The sequence below is a fragment of the Battus philenor genome, unplaced genomic scaffold (genome assembly GCF_028537555.1).
Source record: "Battus philenor isolate CCGP_79_NKW_IND1 unplaced genomic scaffold, ilBatPhil1.0.hap1 SCAF_13, whole genome shotgun sequence".
Lineage (NCBI taxonomy): Eukaryota > Metazoa > Arthropoda > Insecta > Lepidoptera > Papilionidae > Battus > Battus philenor.
This window is the reverse complement of record NW_027181675.1, coordinates 375,185-396,676: the sequence shown is the minus strand read 5'-3', so window position 1 is coordinate 396,676 and position 21,492 is coordinate 375,185. Positions and strand designations below refer to the sequence as shown.

Below are 21,492 nucleotides of genomic sequence, written 5' to 3'. Positions count from 1 at the left end.
CAAATTTTATAGACTGGATCTTATTTGCATAACAACGTCCAATTATACTCGCAAGTATTGCGTCGTTATCGTTGCGATCGTCCTTGACTATTCGTGCTACTCTCATTTCGTGTACTTCGGTACGATCAGCATAAACAATAATTATTATTACTCCCGGCTTAGTGTTATCTTGACGGGTTGAATTGTTAATACTCTTCGAAGCAATTATGAGCCAAATTTAAATGAACAAATCATCGTTTAAATATGTACCTGCTACTTCTTATCAGCATCGGAGGATTGCGCCGAAGATCGCACTCTATCATGGTCGCCATGTCATCCGAGCAGGTTGACTACGAAAGCGTTCCCGTCGCTGAGAAAAATGAAGGTGCGTGTGAAAAATGTTTTGCCATATTTTTCAACACCATCTCATCAAAATTAAACATAGTGATTGCTATAGGTCGATCATTTGCAAAGCTTTTAATCTTTTACACCTGTTTCTAATCACCGTATATAAAGTGATCACTCTATAATTTTATATTAATTTATTATTTTTATATTAATGCAAAAGGTCTACAACTTCTATTACTACAAATTCTTCAATGACAGATATATAATCATCATTAATTTTAAAGTACTAATTCGAATGATAAAAAACGCTTTTTTTCCTAGATTATCATTACTTTATTTATTATTTCCGAAACCTATCATTTTCCTATATATATGTAACATACATTAATTGTTAGCTGTGTTACACATTCACCCCTTAAAAGCTTTTATACCAATGACCAATCACCCTGTATATCGCACGTTCGAATTTCAATCAATTAATCTAATATAAATATATTATGTTATCAATTTGTATATTCATTTGTTTGCTTCGATAAACTCAGTTAGTTTATCATGTCATATAAAAGGTTGAAAGCTGTCCATTTTTTTTCCATATCAAGTACACTATCATTAGAACCTAGCATTGCATGTCAAACAAATTTTATATGATAATCATCTATTATAAATTACATGACGTAAGAAATAATTAAGATCCATGCTATGCTACCCATATAACATCTCAGGGCTTTCTAGAACTTTTCACCAAACCAAATACAGTTAAATTCTTATAATTTTTTGGAACTATATTCCTGATGCAATCTAAATTATTAAAGTCTACAATGACTTTTAGTTCAAATCCTAAAGGAATCTTTCAGATACCATGTAACTCATAAATCATTACTATTACTTGGAAATTGTCAAGTTTTTTAAGCTTTAGTTGATATTTTGGGTAGAAATACATTAAACCATTATCAATTCATTTAACACCGGCATCTTCATAATTGATTGAAAGTATTATAACATCGTTTCTGTCGACATATTTTACAGAAAAAACCAATTGATATCTATCGCTCCGGCATTGAAAATTTGTATACTAGTTGGGAAAAGGTTGTTAAAAACAAACGTAAACATACAGTTGATTAGAAATAAAAAGTTGTAAAAATGTAGTCGTGTGAGTTTAACTTAACAAAGCGACATTGCTTTTCGGTCGTCCTAATATTTTTTTTGCGTTAGTTGACACCACTCTATTAAAATACAAATCTTTTTTTAATTTATCCCAAGGTTGTCTTAAGAAATAGCGGAATGCGATGAAACCGCCAATAATACTGTTTTATTCTTATTGCTTTTCTATGATATGTTTAATAAATAAATCTATCCAATTGATAGTATTAAAAAAATTGAAGAAAAAGGGTATCTTATTCTAGATTTTTTTTAAATTCAATTGTTTTTGAAGGATGGAAAGTTCCGATATAAAATTCTTCTAAGCTGATATAATACCAAAGGTCGTCAAAACTTTGCGTACAAACTACTTAATGTCTAATAATAGAAGCATCAACACAAAGGGAGCTTTCCGTCGGAGCCTCGATCGATGCTTGCTTCTGACACCTTGTGTATTTCGTTTACGAAATCTCTTTATAAAGGATCCGGGGATGGGGTGACTTCGTATTGGATATAGAGGGTTAAATATTTGTTTCAATTTACCCCATCTATTAAAGTGGGATGAAGTAAACATTGAACAAAGACGTGGAAAATGTTTGGTAAATAAGTCTGTCTTAGTAATAACGAACTTTTAAATTCGACTATCTTATATCTTAAGACGATTTTTTTTCATTATAGCAAAAAAATGCAGGGTCATTCTTTGAAATCAACGGTAATTTCTTCAACACATAAGTTTTTTAACTAGAAAATCGTGAAATTGTGAAGATAACTGTCTAGTTCAAGTTAATTTATCTTGTGAACTAACCACTTAATTGCTTACATATAAAAAAATAATCATACACGCCAAATCCTGTGACCCACACTAGATTTTTAACCCAGTAAAGGGATTATTTATTCGAAAAAGGACGAAAAACACTGAAGTAAGGTAATAGGAATCTCATAAATGTTTTACAGAAACAAGTATATTGAAAAAAAGGCTTTTAGATTTTATCCCTTGCTGAACAGGGAGAGTAATCATATAGGAACAAACCTATCTCTGTATCTGAACAATGCTTTTATTTGAACCTCTCACAGCAATACCGGCTAAAATTTCACAGAACGGCACTTTTTGAAAATCTTTTGTTCGTTGCACTTAATTGGAATGTGAATTTCAGAACTGTATACTGCAGTAGAATAGTTTTAGGATGCGTTGAACATGTATTGCTTTTGGAAAATTTTCTACGCTCACTGCAGACAAAAGTATTCGAAATAGTTTTTATAAACGCCTATAATGACTTATAAAGCTGTAATTTTTTATCTGTTGTGTTATAATTTGCAATCAGGTTTTCGATATCCTAATCTGCCTTGCCTTTCCAATCTATTATTGATTTTAAATTATAAAACCTATCAGCCTCAAAGTAAAGATTACCTTTCTGAATATCAGAAGTAATTTATGTGACTGACATTTTTAGAACAGGAAAAAAAGCCACCAAAAGGCTTCGGCGTGCGCCATGTTCAAGCCTTACTTCTATTCACAAGTCTGGCCATAGGATTATCTATGAGGGCTCATCTCAGCGTTACCCTAGTGGCTATGACAAGCAATGGTAGCGAAAATTTAAACTGCACCGAACTAGAAGAAGGGGAAGAAAAAATCCATTTAAATACAAATAACACTTTAAAACATGACGTTAATAATACACTAGAATACACTAGGAATATTTGTGGAAATGAAGAAAAGACGTCTTGGAATATTTATCGAGTAAGTAAATTCAATCATTTGTCAATAATAATACATGGAAATGTTAATTTCTAATTCGGTTATTTATATTTGTGGTGGGTACACCATAATCATAAACAATAGATTTTTAAACGAGAAATAAGTGACGAATCTAGAATACATTACAATTATGTCTAAACAGCATGACGGAGGAAAAATACTATATTGTTATTTTGTACTTTATACTATTACAATATAATTAGTTTCAAATATATCAATTTCATGTTGCGTGTAGTGGTAGCCCAGTGGTGAATGACTGAGACTTGCAATAGTTGGTCGCCAGTTCGATTCATAGGATATACTTTTATATGATTTACTCTTTGTGCATTCTATATAATGAATGCACAAAGAGTAAAGATTGCCACTGCTTGCAAATTAGTTTCCAGAGGATACGCAGCAGTATTTTCTGCGTACTATAAAATCACAGTGTGACCACCAACTCACCTGTCAAGCGTGGCGATTATGGCATAGCCATAGATATCTTTCGTGGAGGCCTATGCCTTCCAAATTTCTCATGTTTGACAAATGAAAATTCATATTATCATTAAACAAGTATATCGGTATTTTATAATTGAGTAGTAAACATAAAGTGGTCATTCTGAAATACGTCATATACAATAGACAAGACAATAGCATCTTGCAGTATTCAATATGCTAGGAAATTTGTTACTGTTAAAATTCATGATTTTTTCAATACAGACATACGAGTGGTCAAAACCGGAGCAGGAGATGATATTGTTCGCTTTCTTCGTCGGTTACACGAGTATGATGATCCCCATTGGGCTGGTGGCTCAGAAATTTGGCGGGAAACTGCCGATATGCGTGGCTTTGGCCGTCAACGGAGTACTGTCAATTCTTACACCGTGGATGCCTTTGTTTGTAAGTATAATCAAGTGTATTTATTTATTTACACTTTATTGTAAACCGTAAATAAAAACTAAAAAACGAAATAATTTATAAAGAGGTACAAGAGTCGGTCTTATCGCCCGAGGCGATCTCTACCAGACAACCTTTGGGTAGAGATTAGAGACATGAAGAAGACAGCAATGAAGTGTATACATACATACAAATACATACATTTCTATACAAACACATATTATATATATACAAAACTACTTACATTCACATATCTGTACATATATTTACGTGATAAAGGTATCACATAAATACGAATAAATAACAAATGCTACATAATATCCTATTTTAGGGAAGTGCTCTTTCATCATTTTTTTACATTCTGAAAGCAATTTAGTGCATCTATTAGTTTCTGGTAGCTCATTCCATAACTTGACAGCGACAACAGTGAAAGATTTCTCCAGCATTATTTGTAGTGATCAGTTTTGTACATGAGAAGAATGTTAGAAGAACCCAATTTGATTGATACTCGTTCAACTTTACAACTTCAACTTGACAAGAATCCTTGACAGTAATATCGCCTGATTATTTTGATGTCATTTAGGATATATATGATAAAGTGTATATGTATAAATCTGTATTGTTAAACTTTAATACAGGATGTTTTGTTGTGTAGTATCTTCCTGCCTTTTCTCCACATCCTTGCGAAGCAGAGTCAAAAAGAATTAAAAAAATAGTTGACAATCAATAAGAGTTTCGTTAAAAGTTGCCGTTAAATCAATGCAGCAACATATGTCCTTACCTTTTTTAATATATATTTCCTCCTTCTCCTCATGTCGTAACTTTCATTATGGATCGTGACCATTTTTTTAACTTGTTTATTTATAAAAGTAAAGATACATTTTCCTATCTCCGTTATTTTTAGTCAGAACATTGTGGAAAAACTTCACCAGGTGTATTGGAACTCGTAGATTGCAAATATTTATTATTTATTTATGATTTTATTCAGTAGGGTCGTATATCGTTCGTCGATATGTAGTAATGTTGGAAAGTAAAGTAAGATGTGTTTCAGGGTGGATGGGTAACGGTGTGCGCTGGTCGGCTGCTCCAGGGCATGACGCAAGCAGCTTTCTTTCCCAGCATCCACTCACTGCTGGGCAAATGGGCGCCACTCGCCGAAAGAGGACGCCTCAGTACATATATTTATACAGGTAAGTAACCGTTTAATTATTTCAATGTATTAAATGTCAATGCAGTGAACATGTTTGAGAAATAAAATCGGAATGAAAAAACAATAAAATCGGTTCATTTTATGCACAAAATGGTTATAGATATAAAAACTATAAAGTGGTAGCTCATTTGTTATCAAAGAGCTATAAATTCATTTATTATTCAAATTGGAATGCGATAGGTCAATCATTTCTGGCAGTATTAAGTCTGCAGAAACAGATAGTAAACAATTATTAATTTTATTATGCTGGTACACGAATTTTGTAAATGATTTTCCTTATTTCATTCTTCATATATATATATCTATTATATAAAATTCTCGTGTCACGGTGTTCGAACTTGAACTCCTCTGAAACGGCTTGACTGATTTTTACCAAATTTAATATGCGTATTCAGTAGGTCTGAGAATCGGTTACTATCTATTTTCTATACCCCTAAGTGATAAAGGTTGTTCACACTTAAAAATTTTTTTTTATTTTTTTAACGAAATTTTTGTTTTTATTTTTTTATGATACAGCATAGAAGAATACATACAACCATAAATTTTCACCTCTCTACGATCAACCCTTATTTTTTATTTGTAAATTAAAATATCAATTTTTTTTGCAAAACAACGTTTGCGGGATCAGCTAGTATATATATATATATAGTCATTTCAGCTTCCAGACGCCCATTGCAAGGTTTATTCCTCTCTAAAGGTATCTATGTGGGATACACCATAAATACCATGCTTAACGGCCGGATTGGCGATCGCAGTATGTATATATGTACATATATAGAAAGACTGGCGACATAGTCATGAAATGCCGCTGGATTTGGGCGGCGCAGGACTGGTTATCATGACGATCTTAGAGATAGGCCTATGCCTTGTAGAGGCCATCCATCTGCCATCAGTTCAAAAAGTTTGAACTCTACCTGTGATTTTTAGACCGAATATACAAAATCGTGGTCTATGTAGAATGTATCGCATTCGTTCAAACGTACAAATATCCGCTTTATACAAACAAAATTTATCCAACCACAATTAATACAGACAATAGAATTTGCATCGAATTATTTGTGTCCGATGCCGACTGTGGACCGTCATTTGATTAGCACCAAAATAATTTATTCTAACTGAATTTCAACAGCGGCTGTCCGCTTTAATATTTAAACTCACTTTATAGCTGATATATTAGTTATAACCGTAATTTACGACTGGAATTTTCTAAAGACTTTCATCGTATGAGCCGATAGACGACCATTACAAGATATAGGCCTCCTCCAAAAATCCAAAAATGTCGTCGACCTTCTTAGTGGCAGTTTTACCCACACCGCGTCTACTGGTTAGTCGTCGCCTTCCGAGAACCCTTCTACTGCCATTTCATACGGGAAATTCTTTTAGCTACGTCATCGACCATAGCTCTCTCCATTGGTCTCTGGGCGACTTTGAGCCTTATGGCCCCATATTCCTTTCTATAAGGGTCTATATTCCACAGACATTAGTGTCCGTGCTTTTGTTTTTATATTTACGTTTAAAATTTTCATGATTTTTTTATCCCAATTTTTTTGCATGTTACAGTGTTTACTAAGTCTCGATCTATTTTAACGACGCCCTAACAATGTCCAGTTTTTGATATTATGGTGCATGAAATCACTTCCGTATCCTTTCTCCATATTACCATCCACAGGTGGTACACCAGTGTCTATGGCGGCGATTGTCGTTTTCGCCACATCAATGAACCTTGCGAACGGTGCGGCAAACAATGCGAATCACAGAACCGCCACCGCCAAATTACTCAACACGTGTTTCACCCCTCCACAGGGCATCTTCAGGAGTTATGTTGCATCGATTAGTGTTAGGACTCTATTTGGCACTAATCGGTGCCGCATACGCATTTATCAGCGTGCTGGCGGGCGTTGCGCTTTGTTGCACGACTACCACTGCATGTGCGGAAGTGGCTAAATATTGGTCCTTTTCTTACTTGGGATGGACTTCCGCAAGGTAACGCCAGATTCCATTAAATATTGTTCGATATAAAACAATGAACGCCTCGCTCTTTAGCCCCTGAGCCTCGTGGATGATGAGCGTCCTTGAACCTGCCTCTGTACCGTAGCCTTGGCTAATGAGAACTGGTTTATCGGCTTGAGTGTGGGTTATGTACAGGCTGTTTCTCTATTTAGCGATAACTTAAGATAACTAAGTGAATAAGTAACTAATTAACATACGTACCATTAATGTCTCCCTTGGAACTAATTAGATAATTTGAATGCGGACAAACTCTCACCGCGTTACAGACTGCGAACTACTTTGAACTGGCGAAACGTGTTGGAGGACTCTGCTCTGTGTTTGTCTTACACGAAGCTTCGGGAACTTTGCCATTAACTGAAACGAACTTTCGAGAAGTTTACTTTTTACGTCCTCATTTCAGGTCGACCCTCACAGTTTGGCACATCGATGACAAAGTTAAATTTAACTAGTGTTTGAGTTAACCGCGTGTGCTAACACAGGTGTAGTTAATATTATCACACAGATGTAGTTATATTTATCAAAAATAAAATATACTTACACTTTTTAAAATACGCATAGTCTTCATTTTTATTAGAATAACAAAATTAGTCTAGAAATTAAAATGGTAGTGGGCATTGGAAATATATGGTGGAGGCAGTGGACGTGGCCATGTGGCCCAGCTATGGTCATTCTACGGTAAAATTTTTTATTTGGGATAATTAATAATTGTTTAACAAAACTAGGCGAAGTAACAGATGTTAAGAAACTTAATAATTACTCAATTGGTATCATTATTCTATGAGCAATATTAAAAAAAGGAATGAAAGTGGTAACATATGAAAAATAAACATATCGGTTATAAAACTACAGGACTTACAAAGAAATTTTCTTGTAATGGTAGCGCAGCGGTAGAGGACTGAGACTTGCGATCGCAGGTCGCGGGTTCGATTTCCGGGACACCAATATTTATAGTTATTCAAATTTATGCAATAATTGTCCTTGCTCACAAGTAAGTTTCTAGAGGATGGGCAGCAGCGTCCTCTGCGTACCATAATACCACAATAAGATCACCAACCAACCTACCAAGCGTGGCGATTATGGTATATTCACAGTTTGTTACATTATCACAGTTTGTTACATTATCACAGTTTGTAACATTATCATAATTTGTTACATAGTCACAGTTTTGACTCAATTTTTCAAATTTAATTGCATTTGACTATTTATTGTAATTTTTATTTCTTGTTTTATTATTATACAATTATAGCTATTTTAATATATTTACTTATTTACTAAACATATGTTGCTTTATTCGTGACTAGCTTTGGGATCTTGCTCGGACGTTTTTGACTTACTAACCTTACTGAGGTTTTTAATGGAGTCAGGCGTTACCTTGCGGAAGTCCATCCTAAGTAAGAAAAGGACCAATATTTAGCCACTTCCGCACATGCAGTGGTAGTCGTGCAACAAAGTGCACCGCCCGCCAGCCCGCTGATAAATGCGTATGCGGCAAACAATGTGACTAGACTAGACTACAGAGTAACTAGTGTCACTCTGTGTTTGGCACTAATCGGTGTAACATAACTCTTGAAGATGCCCCGTGGAGGGGTAAAATACGTGTTGAGTGGTTTGGCAGTGGCAGTTGTGTGATTCGCATTGTTTGCCGCATACGCATTTATCAGCGGGCTGGCAGGCGGTGCACTTTGTTGAACGACTACTGCTGCATGTGCGGAAATGGCTAAATATTGGTCCTTTTCTTACTTACTGAGGTTTCCGTAAAATTTATACATAAAGCGATTAGTCTTCTCGCTCAATTAGAATCTAACTTCTACCAAGTCTTACTCTTCAGGCATTCGTGAGATATACAAGATCACTGTAAATCATTCAAGTATATTGTCATCATCATTACAGCCTTAAGATGTCCACTGCTGGACATAGGCTTCTCCTAACGATTTTCAATAAGACCAATTGAAAGAGGCGTTAATTTAGTGTCATCCGATGATCTTAACAAGGTAGGTTGACCTCGTTCATATATAACGAATAAATGAAAATGCAAACATAAAAGCTTAAAAAATTGTTTTCTATATTTTCGACACTGTTCATTGTTGCCCGCTATACAATAGTTTATGAAATAATTAACCCCGTGAACAATGGTCTTGAATTGAATAAAAGAAATCTGTAAGCCGGAATATAAGAAACAAAAGAACAAGAAATGAAATTAGGGCGATAAAAGTCGAGTCGCGTGCTTGAGTATTTTAGAGAGATTTTTTATAGGTGTAATACTTTTAAAGGTGTATACAAAAAGCATTTAGAGATAATCACAATAACTATGAATAAAACAATCATTCTAAAACATAACTTTTTTTATATCGGAATGCGATATGTCCACATATTTACAATGATGATGAATAAAACGATCATTCTGAAAGATAACTTATTTTTTATATGCGAAATGTCTTAATTACTTCAGGTAGTACAAAGTCTGGGTCAGAGAGCAGAACAGTATGAGACATTGCTGATGGCTGTAGGCCCCAGCATGGAACAATTGATTATGTTTGCATTCCTCACGGTCCATAACACTGAGAATCGTAATTACAGGGTGATTGCTTATAGATAAAAGAGCTTTAGAGGACTAAGTACTATCGACTAAACTCTGAAAAAGATTACATAAATTTATTATTTCTATTTGGATACGGCAGATTAATAACTTCTGGTAGTACGAAGTTTACTGAAACATAGTAAACAATAATTAACTTTAATATTTATAGATACACTCATTTTGAAAACGCTTTCTCTTGTTTTATTATTCTTTTCAGTCGATAGACGCCCATTTAAAGACATATCTCCTGAAAATCGCCACGATGATAGGTTTTTATTTGTCCAAATCCAGTTACTTCCAACGATCTTAACTATATGGTCGATTCAACTAGTGGTGTCCCTACTCACGCTTGTGGTCGCGAATCTTTCGACTCCAATTTACTATTTTTGAATAAGGTGTACCATACTTTATTTGCAAATGCAGCTAAAGGAACTTTACATTCACCTGTTAAAGTTTTACACTTGTAGATCATTCTGTATATGTTATTCCGTTAAGTAACATATAATAACACACCCAATAAACCTCTTGAACTTGTAGAGTGAACTCTTAAACTTCGTTGTAAGTTTTGATGCCGCAGCGTCTCGGAAACTTCGGCGGAGCTTTCTCCACCTCACCGCGTATACATAAATTAGAAACCTTTTGACAGCCGCCGAAATAAGGGATCAGGGTGTGGGATAATCTCGCAAATTAGTTTACGACCATTAAAAGAGACGTTTCAACTTCGTTTGTTAATATGGACCCTTGAAATTAATGCGTGAGACAGACCGCAGCCATTTTCAAATTAAGTTTTAGATTTGACCTTTATACTTTCATAACGTTTCTACGAAATGAAGTCACTTGTAATGATTTACAAGTTTATAGTTTCAAAGAATAGTATACTGTTCTATCATAATTTTATTTTAGAGTGACGGGTTTTTCATAAAAATAACAATACGGATGGAATCTCACGTCCTACAGGAACAGGTTTTTTGAAGGGATTCGTCTAAGGGTAGCCATGGTGTCCTGTTATCTTTTAGCGATTGAGACTCGGTATTGGCTTTCCGGGCTTCGAATCCAATATCTATTTATGTTTGTACATGTCAATATCACTACGTTATTCGTGACAATTATCTTTTAAACTATCGCAGTTAGTATAGCAACGTCCAATTGAAACCCTTATTACATCTAAAGTTTCTGTTTCAAGCAAATTTGACCCATAAGACTTCAACATAATTCTACTTCATAAATTTCTAATAGGTCCGGTTTAAAGTTGCCTGCGTGGCTTGAACCAAATTTATTAATAAGAAATTACCCCGTCATATTTCAAACTGTAAAAAAAATAATCGCCATAGCGTAACAAAAAAACAAATGTAAAACTCTTCTTAGTGTGCTTACTTTATTTATTAATTTTATTATATATATAAATGAAAGTTTGTCTGTATGTGGCTATATTGGATTGGTGCTAGACTCTGTTAACCGAATGGCCTCACATGGCCAAATGATTAGTTTAACAGATATTAACAGATGTTAAACTAATCATTTGGCCATGTGATGATCTTTGACGAAGTTGTACATGAGCCCATAATGGTTTCTAAGTTGGTATGACGTATTTTCGACTGTAGCAACACTGATGTTCCAATGATTTTCGTATATTACCGTGACAGTTCATTTTGATTTGAAACGAAACAAAAACGAAGCGAACAAATTATGACGTTTCGAGTTGTGTGTAACATAAAAAAATATGTAAATTGAAAATTCAGTCTCGGCTCACGTTATAAAAGAAAACCTAATAAACTGAATATTCTTTTTGTTAAATTCCACGTGGATAAAGTTGCGAGGAGCCACTAGTGTCTTAATAAAAAACAACTGTTACTAACAACAAAGAGTTTTCTATTTTGTACAGTGCATGACTTTAGTACCTGAGCAGCGATGACTCAGTGGCAGAGGACTGAGCTTTGTAATCGCAAGTCCCAGGTTTGATTCCCAGGATCCATTCTTAATTAATTAAACTGTGTATTAAATACATAGATTCAGACATACTGAATACGCATGTCAAATTTGGTAAAAATCGGTCAAGCCGTTTCGGAGGAGTTCAAATTCGAACACCGTGACACGAGAATAAGATATATATATATATGATATAACTAATCATCCTGTATAATTTGTAAAGAGAAGACGTAACTTTTCATGGGGATTTAGTATGTTTAGCTTGGTGACATCATTATTAATGTAATTTTCAGTTGCGTCGTTTTCCCGAGAGATCGCTACGAATGTCTACCTAATTAAGAATCGTATTCCTTGAACAGATCGCGCCGGCTGAAATCCGATCTAACAAAGTGAAACAAAGGAATGAACATTGAATCGGTATTCGGAAATTCGGGAGTCTAATCGAAATCTCATTCGTGTAATATGAAACTAGGTTTAATTAAATAATTAAACAAAATTATTACAATAAAATATAGTAAATTGTAGTTATGATAGTAAACTGAATTTAATTAATTTGGACTTATTTCACTGATTTAAAGTTTTTATACCTATAACCAAATACCCTGTAGAATTTACAGAATGATTATTTATACTGTCATAAAAAAGTAAAGTAAAATTGTCATTTAAAACCCCCCGGGCATTGGGAAGGCAGGTAATTTTTTTACAAGTTGGTAGAACTGTCTATAACATTTGCAAAGCGTCTGTTTGTTTAAAAGTTGAAATATCATTTGACTTAGCCCAAACAATTTTGAAATATGTTTTGTGTCTCAAATGCGTTAAGTTTCAATTGGTGCTAAAATCGCTCACTAAAAAATTTGACAAAAACTTCGACTGATATCGCTGCGCAACCTCTATATTCGCCTAATTTGGCACCACTTCTGGATTTTTCCGGTGTTTTGATACCGTTGAGGAAATAAAAACCAAACCAAAGTGCGGTCTTACAGGCAATACCGGAAAAAGACTATTCGGATTGTTTCGTGAATTGGAAAATGCGATAATAAAAGTGCGTTTTGTTGGACGGCCATTACTTTGGATTTAAAATTGTTTTGCAAGAATAAATGAAGTATTTACATTTTATAAACAAATTCAACATATATTTTTGTTCCTAGTATTATGTACACAATACATATATTAGAAAATTAAAACCATTATTCAACTTATCATAAAGTACTATTTTATTCTCAGTGGTTACAATTTGTTGCTTCACATTTTTTTGTCTTACATTTCACCTGCCTTACTTTGTTGTAATTGATTTATTATCTTAAGAGCTTAAACATAACAACTTTGTTACTGTCCTCTGGCGGCCATTGTTCAAAGCAATTTAATATCTCCCTATAGGGATATTCATACGATTAAAAGGAAAATCTACTACCTAATACACAACATATTTCATTCAAAGTTCACATAAAGCTTCTAATAAATAGTGAAAATGGACTCTGAAATGCCATGAAATAATATCGAAATAAATTGTAGTTTTTAGACGTTAGGTGTATTAGATTTAAAAGCATAACTTTAAAGGAGATGAAAATGATTTGGAAAAATAAATTAAGTTTAGTTTCTATTTACAAATTCATCTCAATTTTTAATGAAACTATTTTATAATATTAAATATGTAACGGTGTTAATTCTGTAGCAAATTTTAGTTCTGTAGTATTTCGCCAATCTGGCGATTTTCAACTGTTATTAAATTCCTTCGCGGAGAAATGTTTTCATGCAATTCGTGAAAATTACCAGAGCGCCGAGCAGATAGCTATCAGGGTAATATTAAACGTGTTTGTCTTTTAGACAGTTTTCCGTTTAAACTATCAAAAACGTGAACATACGGCTGTTTTTATTACAAAAATGTACGCCCAAAGAATCTGTACGAAACAGTAATCAGGTTAGAATAGTTATTTAATTTCTAAAAAGGGTACGATGTAGTAATTACATGAAAATATTAATAAAGTATCTTTAATAATATTAGGTAAAAGTTTACTAGAAAAGCATAAAAGTGTAGCATACCAAAGTATGCCTTAAAACAAAAATTTGCAACGAATAATATTTTGTAATTTCACAATAATTTTAATAAATTAAAAAATAGAGGTCTTCCATAGTGTATTTACAAGACACCGTGAAAAACTGACTGTACCCAAGCTTCGACTGCATAAAGTTTCTAATTTATTCGCAAAAAACGGAAACAGATTTATTAACAGAATTCAGCAAAACATTTTTAGACTACCATTAACAAAATCCAAAATGTATATTAAATATAAATTGACTGAAAAGATTATAATTAATTAAACGAATATTTAAATGACAAGAGTCCTTGGCAGTGATGTCGCCTGATATTTTGATATTTTGATCAGTGTTAATGTGTATAAATCTGAATTGTTAAACTTTATTAAAAGATGTGTTTTTTTGGAGTTACTTCTTGCTTTTCCCCACAACTTTAACACGTTGCGAAGCAGAGTTAAAAATAAAATAGATTAAAACATAAATATATAATAGTTGACGATCAATAAGAGTTCTGTTAAAAGTTTCAAAGTTGTATAAACGAATTTTATCATTTATCTTTATTTTATTTTTAAACGGTTTTATTTAGTTCGACCCGTACGGAATTATTTGGGTCAAAATTAGAAATTAGAATTTAAGCACTTTTCCGTTGTCAGATTGATCTGAAATTTGGTACACACATTTAATTTAGATGACAATACAATATAATATAATCAATAACATTATAAATCTAAGATAGCCGCCGATACAAAATGGCGGATTACATATTTTTCCTTAACCCCCTCAATATGGGTATCAAATGAAAGGGCTACACTAGTAAAACACGACGATTATGTCAAAATTTAAAATTCATGATGGACGCCGTTCTAAGATGGCGGACTAGGTACATATTTTTCCACAACCACCACAATATGGGTATCAAAAAACCGTTTAACTTAAAAGTTTTTTAAATGTATTTATTAAATTTGTGTTACCAGTACTTGCTTTTAGCAAGCCTGTCTATCTTCCAGCTTCATTAGCACGCCCACAGTTAGTTAACGGGCCTTGAAGAGCTACATATACACGCACAAAGACAAACATACTGTGTAACCACACTATATAGTACACTGCGATCCGGGAATGCATCACGCCTTTTTGTATTCACTACCAGGTTAATGACCTACGCTGCCGACGTATGACATGACAGTTTTTTTTTTAATACCGCACCTCGTCCAACAGCCGGGTCAATATTTAAAGAGCCGCAGGCCGCGCGACGGCACCGACCGCCATTTCCCACTTCCGGTTGGAGGCTTCCGTTCCTACTTCCCCTCGTTAATTACAAATTTTGGCATCATTCGGGTAGAAATGTGTTTTTTTTTAAGATAATTCAAAGGTTTTTTGTTTAATTATTTCAAGTTACTCTTTTAATTAAGCAAGCCTTTCTGAAAAACAAAAGTTTATTTACAATAGAATAACGAAATTTTGTAAAATTGAAATGTCTTTTAGGCAAAAAAATGCGAATATCAAAAGTAAGTTAAAATTGTTTTGTGTACCAACCTTAAGTTACATACGATATATACTGTATACCTCGTACTACACACAAAGATTCACTTATCAAACACACACAGAATAGCTATTAAAATAAAACAAGGCATAACGAAGAAACTAGTAAATTTTAAAGTATGAAGTTGGGATGCGTAGAGAGTTCTACCAAACATGAAAAGGTCGTATATGAGAACCAGGGCCAAGGCTTTAGGCATCTCAAAACGCGAAAACCAGGCTCCGACTCATCCGCACTTGCGGAACCCTGAGGGTGTGGCCCAGAGTACTTTAATGATTTAAGATCGAATTCGAGTGCCGGTCTGGCGTTAAAATCAGGAAGGAGTCAATAGCCTCCCTGATAGGCGGAGAAGATAAACAGTCATTCGTATCCCTCAGCAAAAAAATTGCAAAAAGTGCCATTGAAATGAACAGTAAATAAATAGATAAATAGATAAAAAATGATAAAATAGAACCAAAGTGATACATAAAATTGTGATAGAAAATAATTATAGGATATAAGTAATAAAAATGTAAAATAAAAATGTAAATTGAAAATGTCGAAAGAAAAAGGGAAAGAATGATAGATGAACAGAGCAAAAGGGTAAGAAAGCAGAAATGTAGCATGAAAGATAGATAATAGACCGAATGAGAAAGTAAAGTATGAAAGAAGAGAGAGAAAATAAAAAATTATGTGAAAAATTAAATTGCTAATAAAGTCCCTGTCCCACCATAAATAGGGGTACAAGAGGCCCCCAACGGCGGGGGCCATTTAAAAAAAATGATTTAGAAACCTAAGGTTTAAGTTAAGAAATACTTTAAGAGATTTAGTAAACATTGTGGCTTCTAGAAACGCGAGCAAAAACAAAGTCGGAAGTAAAAAGATTGTAAAAACAAAGGTACGGACAGGTATAAAATGAAAATGATCTTTTGACAACAAACAAAATTTGATTATTACACTTGACATACATTACTTCTTCAACATTTACGACCAGCGTGAGATCTGTCATCGCGGCAATCTTTGAAGGAGGCATATTTCCTGCAGTGGGTCTTACAGACCTTATTGACGATGATAATGATTCACATTCAACAAATTAATTTTTGCAGGGTCTCAGTTCGGAACAGTCCTGGCGTTTCAAATAGCGGGCTTCTTCGCTGGCAGTCCGTTGTTCGGATGGCCGTGCACGTTTTGGTTCTGCGGCGTCATGAGCCTCGTGTGCTTCGGTCTTCTCTACTTCTTCGGCTCAGCTACGCCCACGGAACACCCTCACATCACTACCGAAGAGCTAGCTTACATCACTAAAGACGGCAATGCTGACAGCGGGACAAAAGTACTTGGTTTTATTATATATTTTCCATCACACATTCATTCAATATTTTTATTATAGAATCGTTTAGAATCACTTATAACAATTATCCTTTGCGAGAATGTCAAAGGGGTCCTATTCGATAGAAACTACAATCAAATTGAGATTCTTAATAAATCCCTTAACTATGATGCTTGGAACTATTTTTCTACCGCACGAAGTGAACAAAGTATCTCAAAATTTAAAATTGAACATTCCCCGAGCGATTTTATTTGATTTTCGTGGACAACTATGTACAACTTACAATACATAGGATTAATGTGTATAAAGGAAATAAATTTGAAAAGTGATTTAAACAACCACAAAAACTTGTCGAAAATTTTATTACAATTGTTATATAGGAGATTGGAAATGAATGTCTCTACTACTGTTTAATAATATTTTAAAAGTGATCATTAAGGTACTGAGTTTATTATGGGCTCTTATTAGATGACAAGGAGTTTAGAACTCTCGTAGTAAGTCGCTGAAAACCCAGAATCACATTCAACTCCCCTAGAAGTGAATCTGATTTTTGTTTAAATCTAAATCTTTTGGTATTTCTCTCATGACTCACGGGTCGCTTTAAATCATGGATGCAAAGACCGCGGCCCGCCGGTCGAATACTGGTAGCCCGACGACAGCAAAAATATTACTCTCGTACATTTTAAAAAAATATTGAATTCTATTCCAGAATTCTTCTGGCGGCCGGCCCGCCACCAGTTCATGATTTGCCCGAGTTGCCCCTAGTCTTAATAAGTCTGTGCAACCATGGTTTAAATGATCCTATATGAATCGTGGCTTCAACAAATAAGCGCCGCAAAAATATCTATGGGGGATATACCATCGCCACGCTTGGCAGGCGAGTTGGCGATCACAATGTTGTGTTAAGGTGCGCAAAAATAGCAGCTGCCGATCCTCTGGAAACTTGTTTGTGATCAGTGGCAGTTATATATAACAAATATTCAAAGTGTGAATTATATGAAATTGTATACGGGAAATCGAACCTGGAACCTGCAATCGCAAGTCTCAGTAACCGCTTGGCTACCACTGCTCTCATCTTATATACACAACTAAATAAAGGATCTTCTGGAAAAAGATACGAAGCTCTAAGACACCAATGTGCATTTACAATCTTTCTTTTACTGTCGTTTCTTCTACGCAGTAAAGCTATATTAAGGATCATACAGGTCGAATGTTTACTGTCTTCGTTTTATTACGATCTACCATGTTCTTGATAGTTTTTCCGTTATATATATAGTTATGATTATTCATCATCTGTTTTAATTCTTTGAGCTTTCTTCTTTTTCTCTTAGTGGAAACTGGTTCACGATATTTGCACTATTCTTTTTATTTACAGAAACGGAAAACCCCATGGAAACACATCCTGACATCGAAAGCGGTGTGGGGGCTCATTGCATCTCACTGCGGCAGTGCCTTAGGGTATCTTCTCGTCTTCACCCAGATCCCCATGTATATGAATAAAGTCCTCGGAGTAGATATAAAGAGAGTAAGACCATTTTTTTAAACGTTCATTATATAATTTTAATGATAATTTTATAACATATATTTATTAGGGAGACCGGAAAGTAATATCGTATTGTTAAGTTAAATTCACATGTCAGGATTTTTAACAAGTTTTTGTTTCTAATCAACAATATTTAGTCATCTGTATACTAAATTTTCAATGCTGGGGTGAAACACGTGTTGAGTAATTTGGTGGTGGCAGTTGTGTGATTCGCATTGTTTGCCGCATACGCATTTATCAGCGGGCTGGCGGACGGTGCACTTTATTGCACGATTACCACTGCATGTGCGGAAGTGGCTAAATATTGGTCCTTTTCTTACAAAGTATTTATATATTTCAGAATGGCGTGTATTCATCTCTTCCCTATATATCCATGTACTTCATGACCCTCCTCTTTGGTTACCTGTCCGACTTCGCCGCCAACAAGAAGTTAATGTCTGTGACTAATATCAGAAGAACTGCTAATTCAATTGGTTCGTATATCATTTCTTATATCATTCAACCTGCCACCACAGATATTGTATTTGCAGCAATTAATGACCTGTCCCAATATAAAAAACAATTAATGTAAAATATTTTAGATTGATCATTTTACTTATTATTTAAATGTAAAATAAATAAATAAAGATTGTGATTGCTAAAAGCTGACCAATGCAACTGTCAACCGACAGTTTAAATTTATATCGTTACAACTGTTAAACGTTCGAAATTTAAATATTTATATCAAGTTCTATCTTTTTATTTGTAATAATTCTTCACGATTTCCTATTTTAATTTGCATTAGAACCTTTTTCAATTTATTAACAGCATTAATAAATGATTAATGAACCCGGTAAATTCGTTATTCAATTTTTGAGTGCCCAACAATACACTTTTATGTAAAAAAAATCACTATTGTATACAGAGTGATTAGGTATAAGTACAAAAGCTTTATAGTGGTTAGTATCGGTAAAAATAATATATGCCAGGCCAATAAGCTCTAGCAGTACAAAGTGTGCAGAGTGAGATAATTAACAATAATTAATTTTAAGATGTAGTAATACGTAGTCTAAAGTGGCAGTAAGTACATTACTCGTGCAAGCGAAGGCTTTTGGGGTCGAAAGGTTCTCAAGTAACGACCACAAACCGATATGGCGACTGGGTAAACCTCCCACCGCCAGGAATTCCCTGGATGAAGGCAGCACCAGTCTGATTATCGTGGCGATCTTTCGAGGAGACCTATGTTTGATGATGATGTCTATAGCCTGATATAGTGCTAAATTCGTATTCCAAAAATGCCTTTTACTACATTATCTATGCTATGTAAATCTATAACCGATCATCCTGTATAAACAATTAAAATTTTTCAGGCATGTTCATCTCTGGCCTCTTCCTAATAGGCTTTAGCTTCGTGAGTGACACTGTTACTGCTGTGATAATATTGATACTGTGTCTTGGTTTGCATTCTGGTGTACATGTCGGATTTCACGTGAGTTTATATAAAAAATTCAAACTTAATATCGCAATATGTTCAGTAAGGCTATTTTCTAAATATAATAAAATACGATATTTAAATAACTTAATAAAGTAATAACTTAAGAAATAATTTACTAAGAAAATAGCCTTTTTATTTTTACGTAGAAATGTATGTTAAAGTATTACTTTATTATGTTAGTTTGGAAGGTTAACACGCGTAATGTTTCAGTAAATTTATGCATCGCGTAGAAGCCTTATTGGTTGTTTTCAATTTGTAGATAAATCACATAGACCTGGCACCGAATTTCGCGGGCCCGATAATGGCCACGGGGAACATGATTGCCAATTTGTCGGGGCTTGGCGTTCCTGTTTTGGTCTCTAATATTATAGGAGACGATGCGGTAAGTATTTTTATAAAATAAAACACTAGACTACATGAAAATCATTAATTCTTAATCATATATAGTTTATGCTTATCTTGTTATACATTTTAGTCTTTCATTTACTGATTTAGTCACATAAAAATTAGTTTAAAATCTTGTGTCACTTAGAGAATTAATTAATAACACATTAATTGCGAGTACAGCTTCTAATGAGTAGTGGTAGCATAACGATAAAGAACCAAGACTTGAAATTATGTCACGGGTTCGGTTCCCGAGATAAAATCATAATAATTTACACTTCGTATATTATTTAGAATTGATACTGCTCACAAATAAGTATTCATAAGATGAGTAGCAGCGTTCTCTGCGTACCATAGTACCACACTGTCATCACTTACCTACCTGATAAGCAATGTGATTGTTAAGGGAAACAGTTCCAAAGTGGACTCGACAAGAGTTCAACCCTTTCGCTTTAATATAAGAAATATGTATGTTACATAGAAGGCATAAACATTTTAGAAAGGCGAAGGTAAGACAAGGCACATTAAAGATATATTTAAATAGAAAAGAATATAAAAGAACGTATTAAAAAGTAGAAGAGTGAAAAATATAGGAAAATATAAGGCTATCAACACATGATTTTCGGTTGACGACAAACATCTATGTTAAGCAAAATCTCTAACGATGACTTAAACATTAATAATAAGTAAAAAGTTATGAATTTCCTCTTAATTGATTTACAAATTTAATAAATCTTTTGACTCTCGTTATTCACCAAAAGATTAAACCAATAGTTTTAAAGTTATATTATTAACAATTATGTTAAAAAATTAAAGTTTTGTTTTCTTTTATTATCTAGTCATATATCTAAGAAATAATATCTAGAAACTTAATGTTAACTTATTACAGGGACAGTCAAATAACTCTTTGGTCTATTTGGAGTATACTATATAACAGAATACTTATATAAATTATATAAAGCATGAATGACATCTCCATGTTTCAGACGAACCAATCGAAGTGGCAAGTGCTGTTCGTAACTTTTGCATCGCTGCAGTTTGTCACCAACCTAATATTCGTTATTTTCGTCAAAGGAACGGTGCAGGATTGGAACTTCTATGGTGATGACGGTAATGATTATTAGAGGAGTGATAATATAAACTCACCATCACACATCATCTTTTGTAAATTTGTCTGCACTTCACTGCAAGGTATAGGCCTCTTTCAAATATCGCCATAATGACTTGACCTGCGCTGCCCGCACACAACGATTTCTCATCACCTTAACTATGCCGTCGTTCCAACTGGTAGGGGCCTACTAATTCCTCGTACTTTTTTAAAAGAAATATAACAAAAATAATGTCAACTCCAGACAGATGATCTTCTGTCCACTATATGAGCGATCCAACGTGTC

The 21,492-nt window shown here is 34.1% G+C and overlaps 1 protein-coding gene across 1 annotated transcript; it reads left to right on the top strand.

Moving 5' to 3' along the window:
- Positions 1 to 309: 309 nt before the first annotated feature.
- LOC137933381 (putative inorganic phosphate cotransporter) lies at positions 310 to 21,222 on the top strand. Its single transcript, XM_068777325.1, has 10 exons — positions 310 to 364; positions 2,916 to 3,202; positions 3,920 to 4,099; positions 5,148 to 5,286; positions 16,477 to 16,700; positions 18,073 to 18,222; positions 18,581 to 18,713; positions 19,590 to 19,708; positions 19,974 to 20,096; positions 21,085 to 21,222. Exons 1-10 carry the CDS (start codon positions 310 to 312, stop codon positions 21,220 to 21,222), a joined length of 1,548 nt encoding a protein of 515 aa, XP_068633426.1.
- Positions 21,223 to 21,492: the final 270 nt, after the last annotated feature.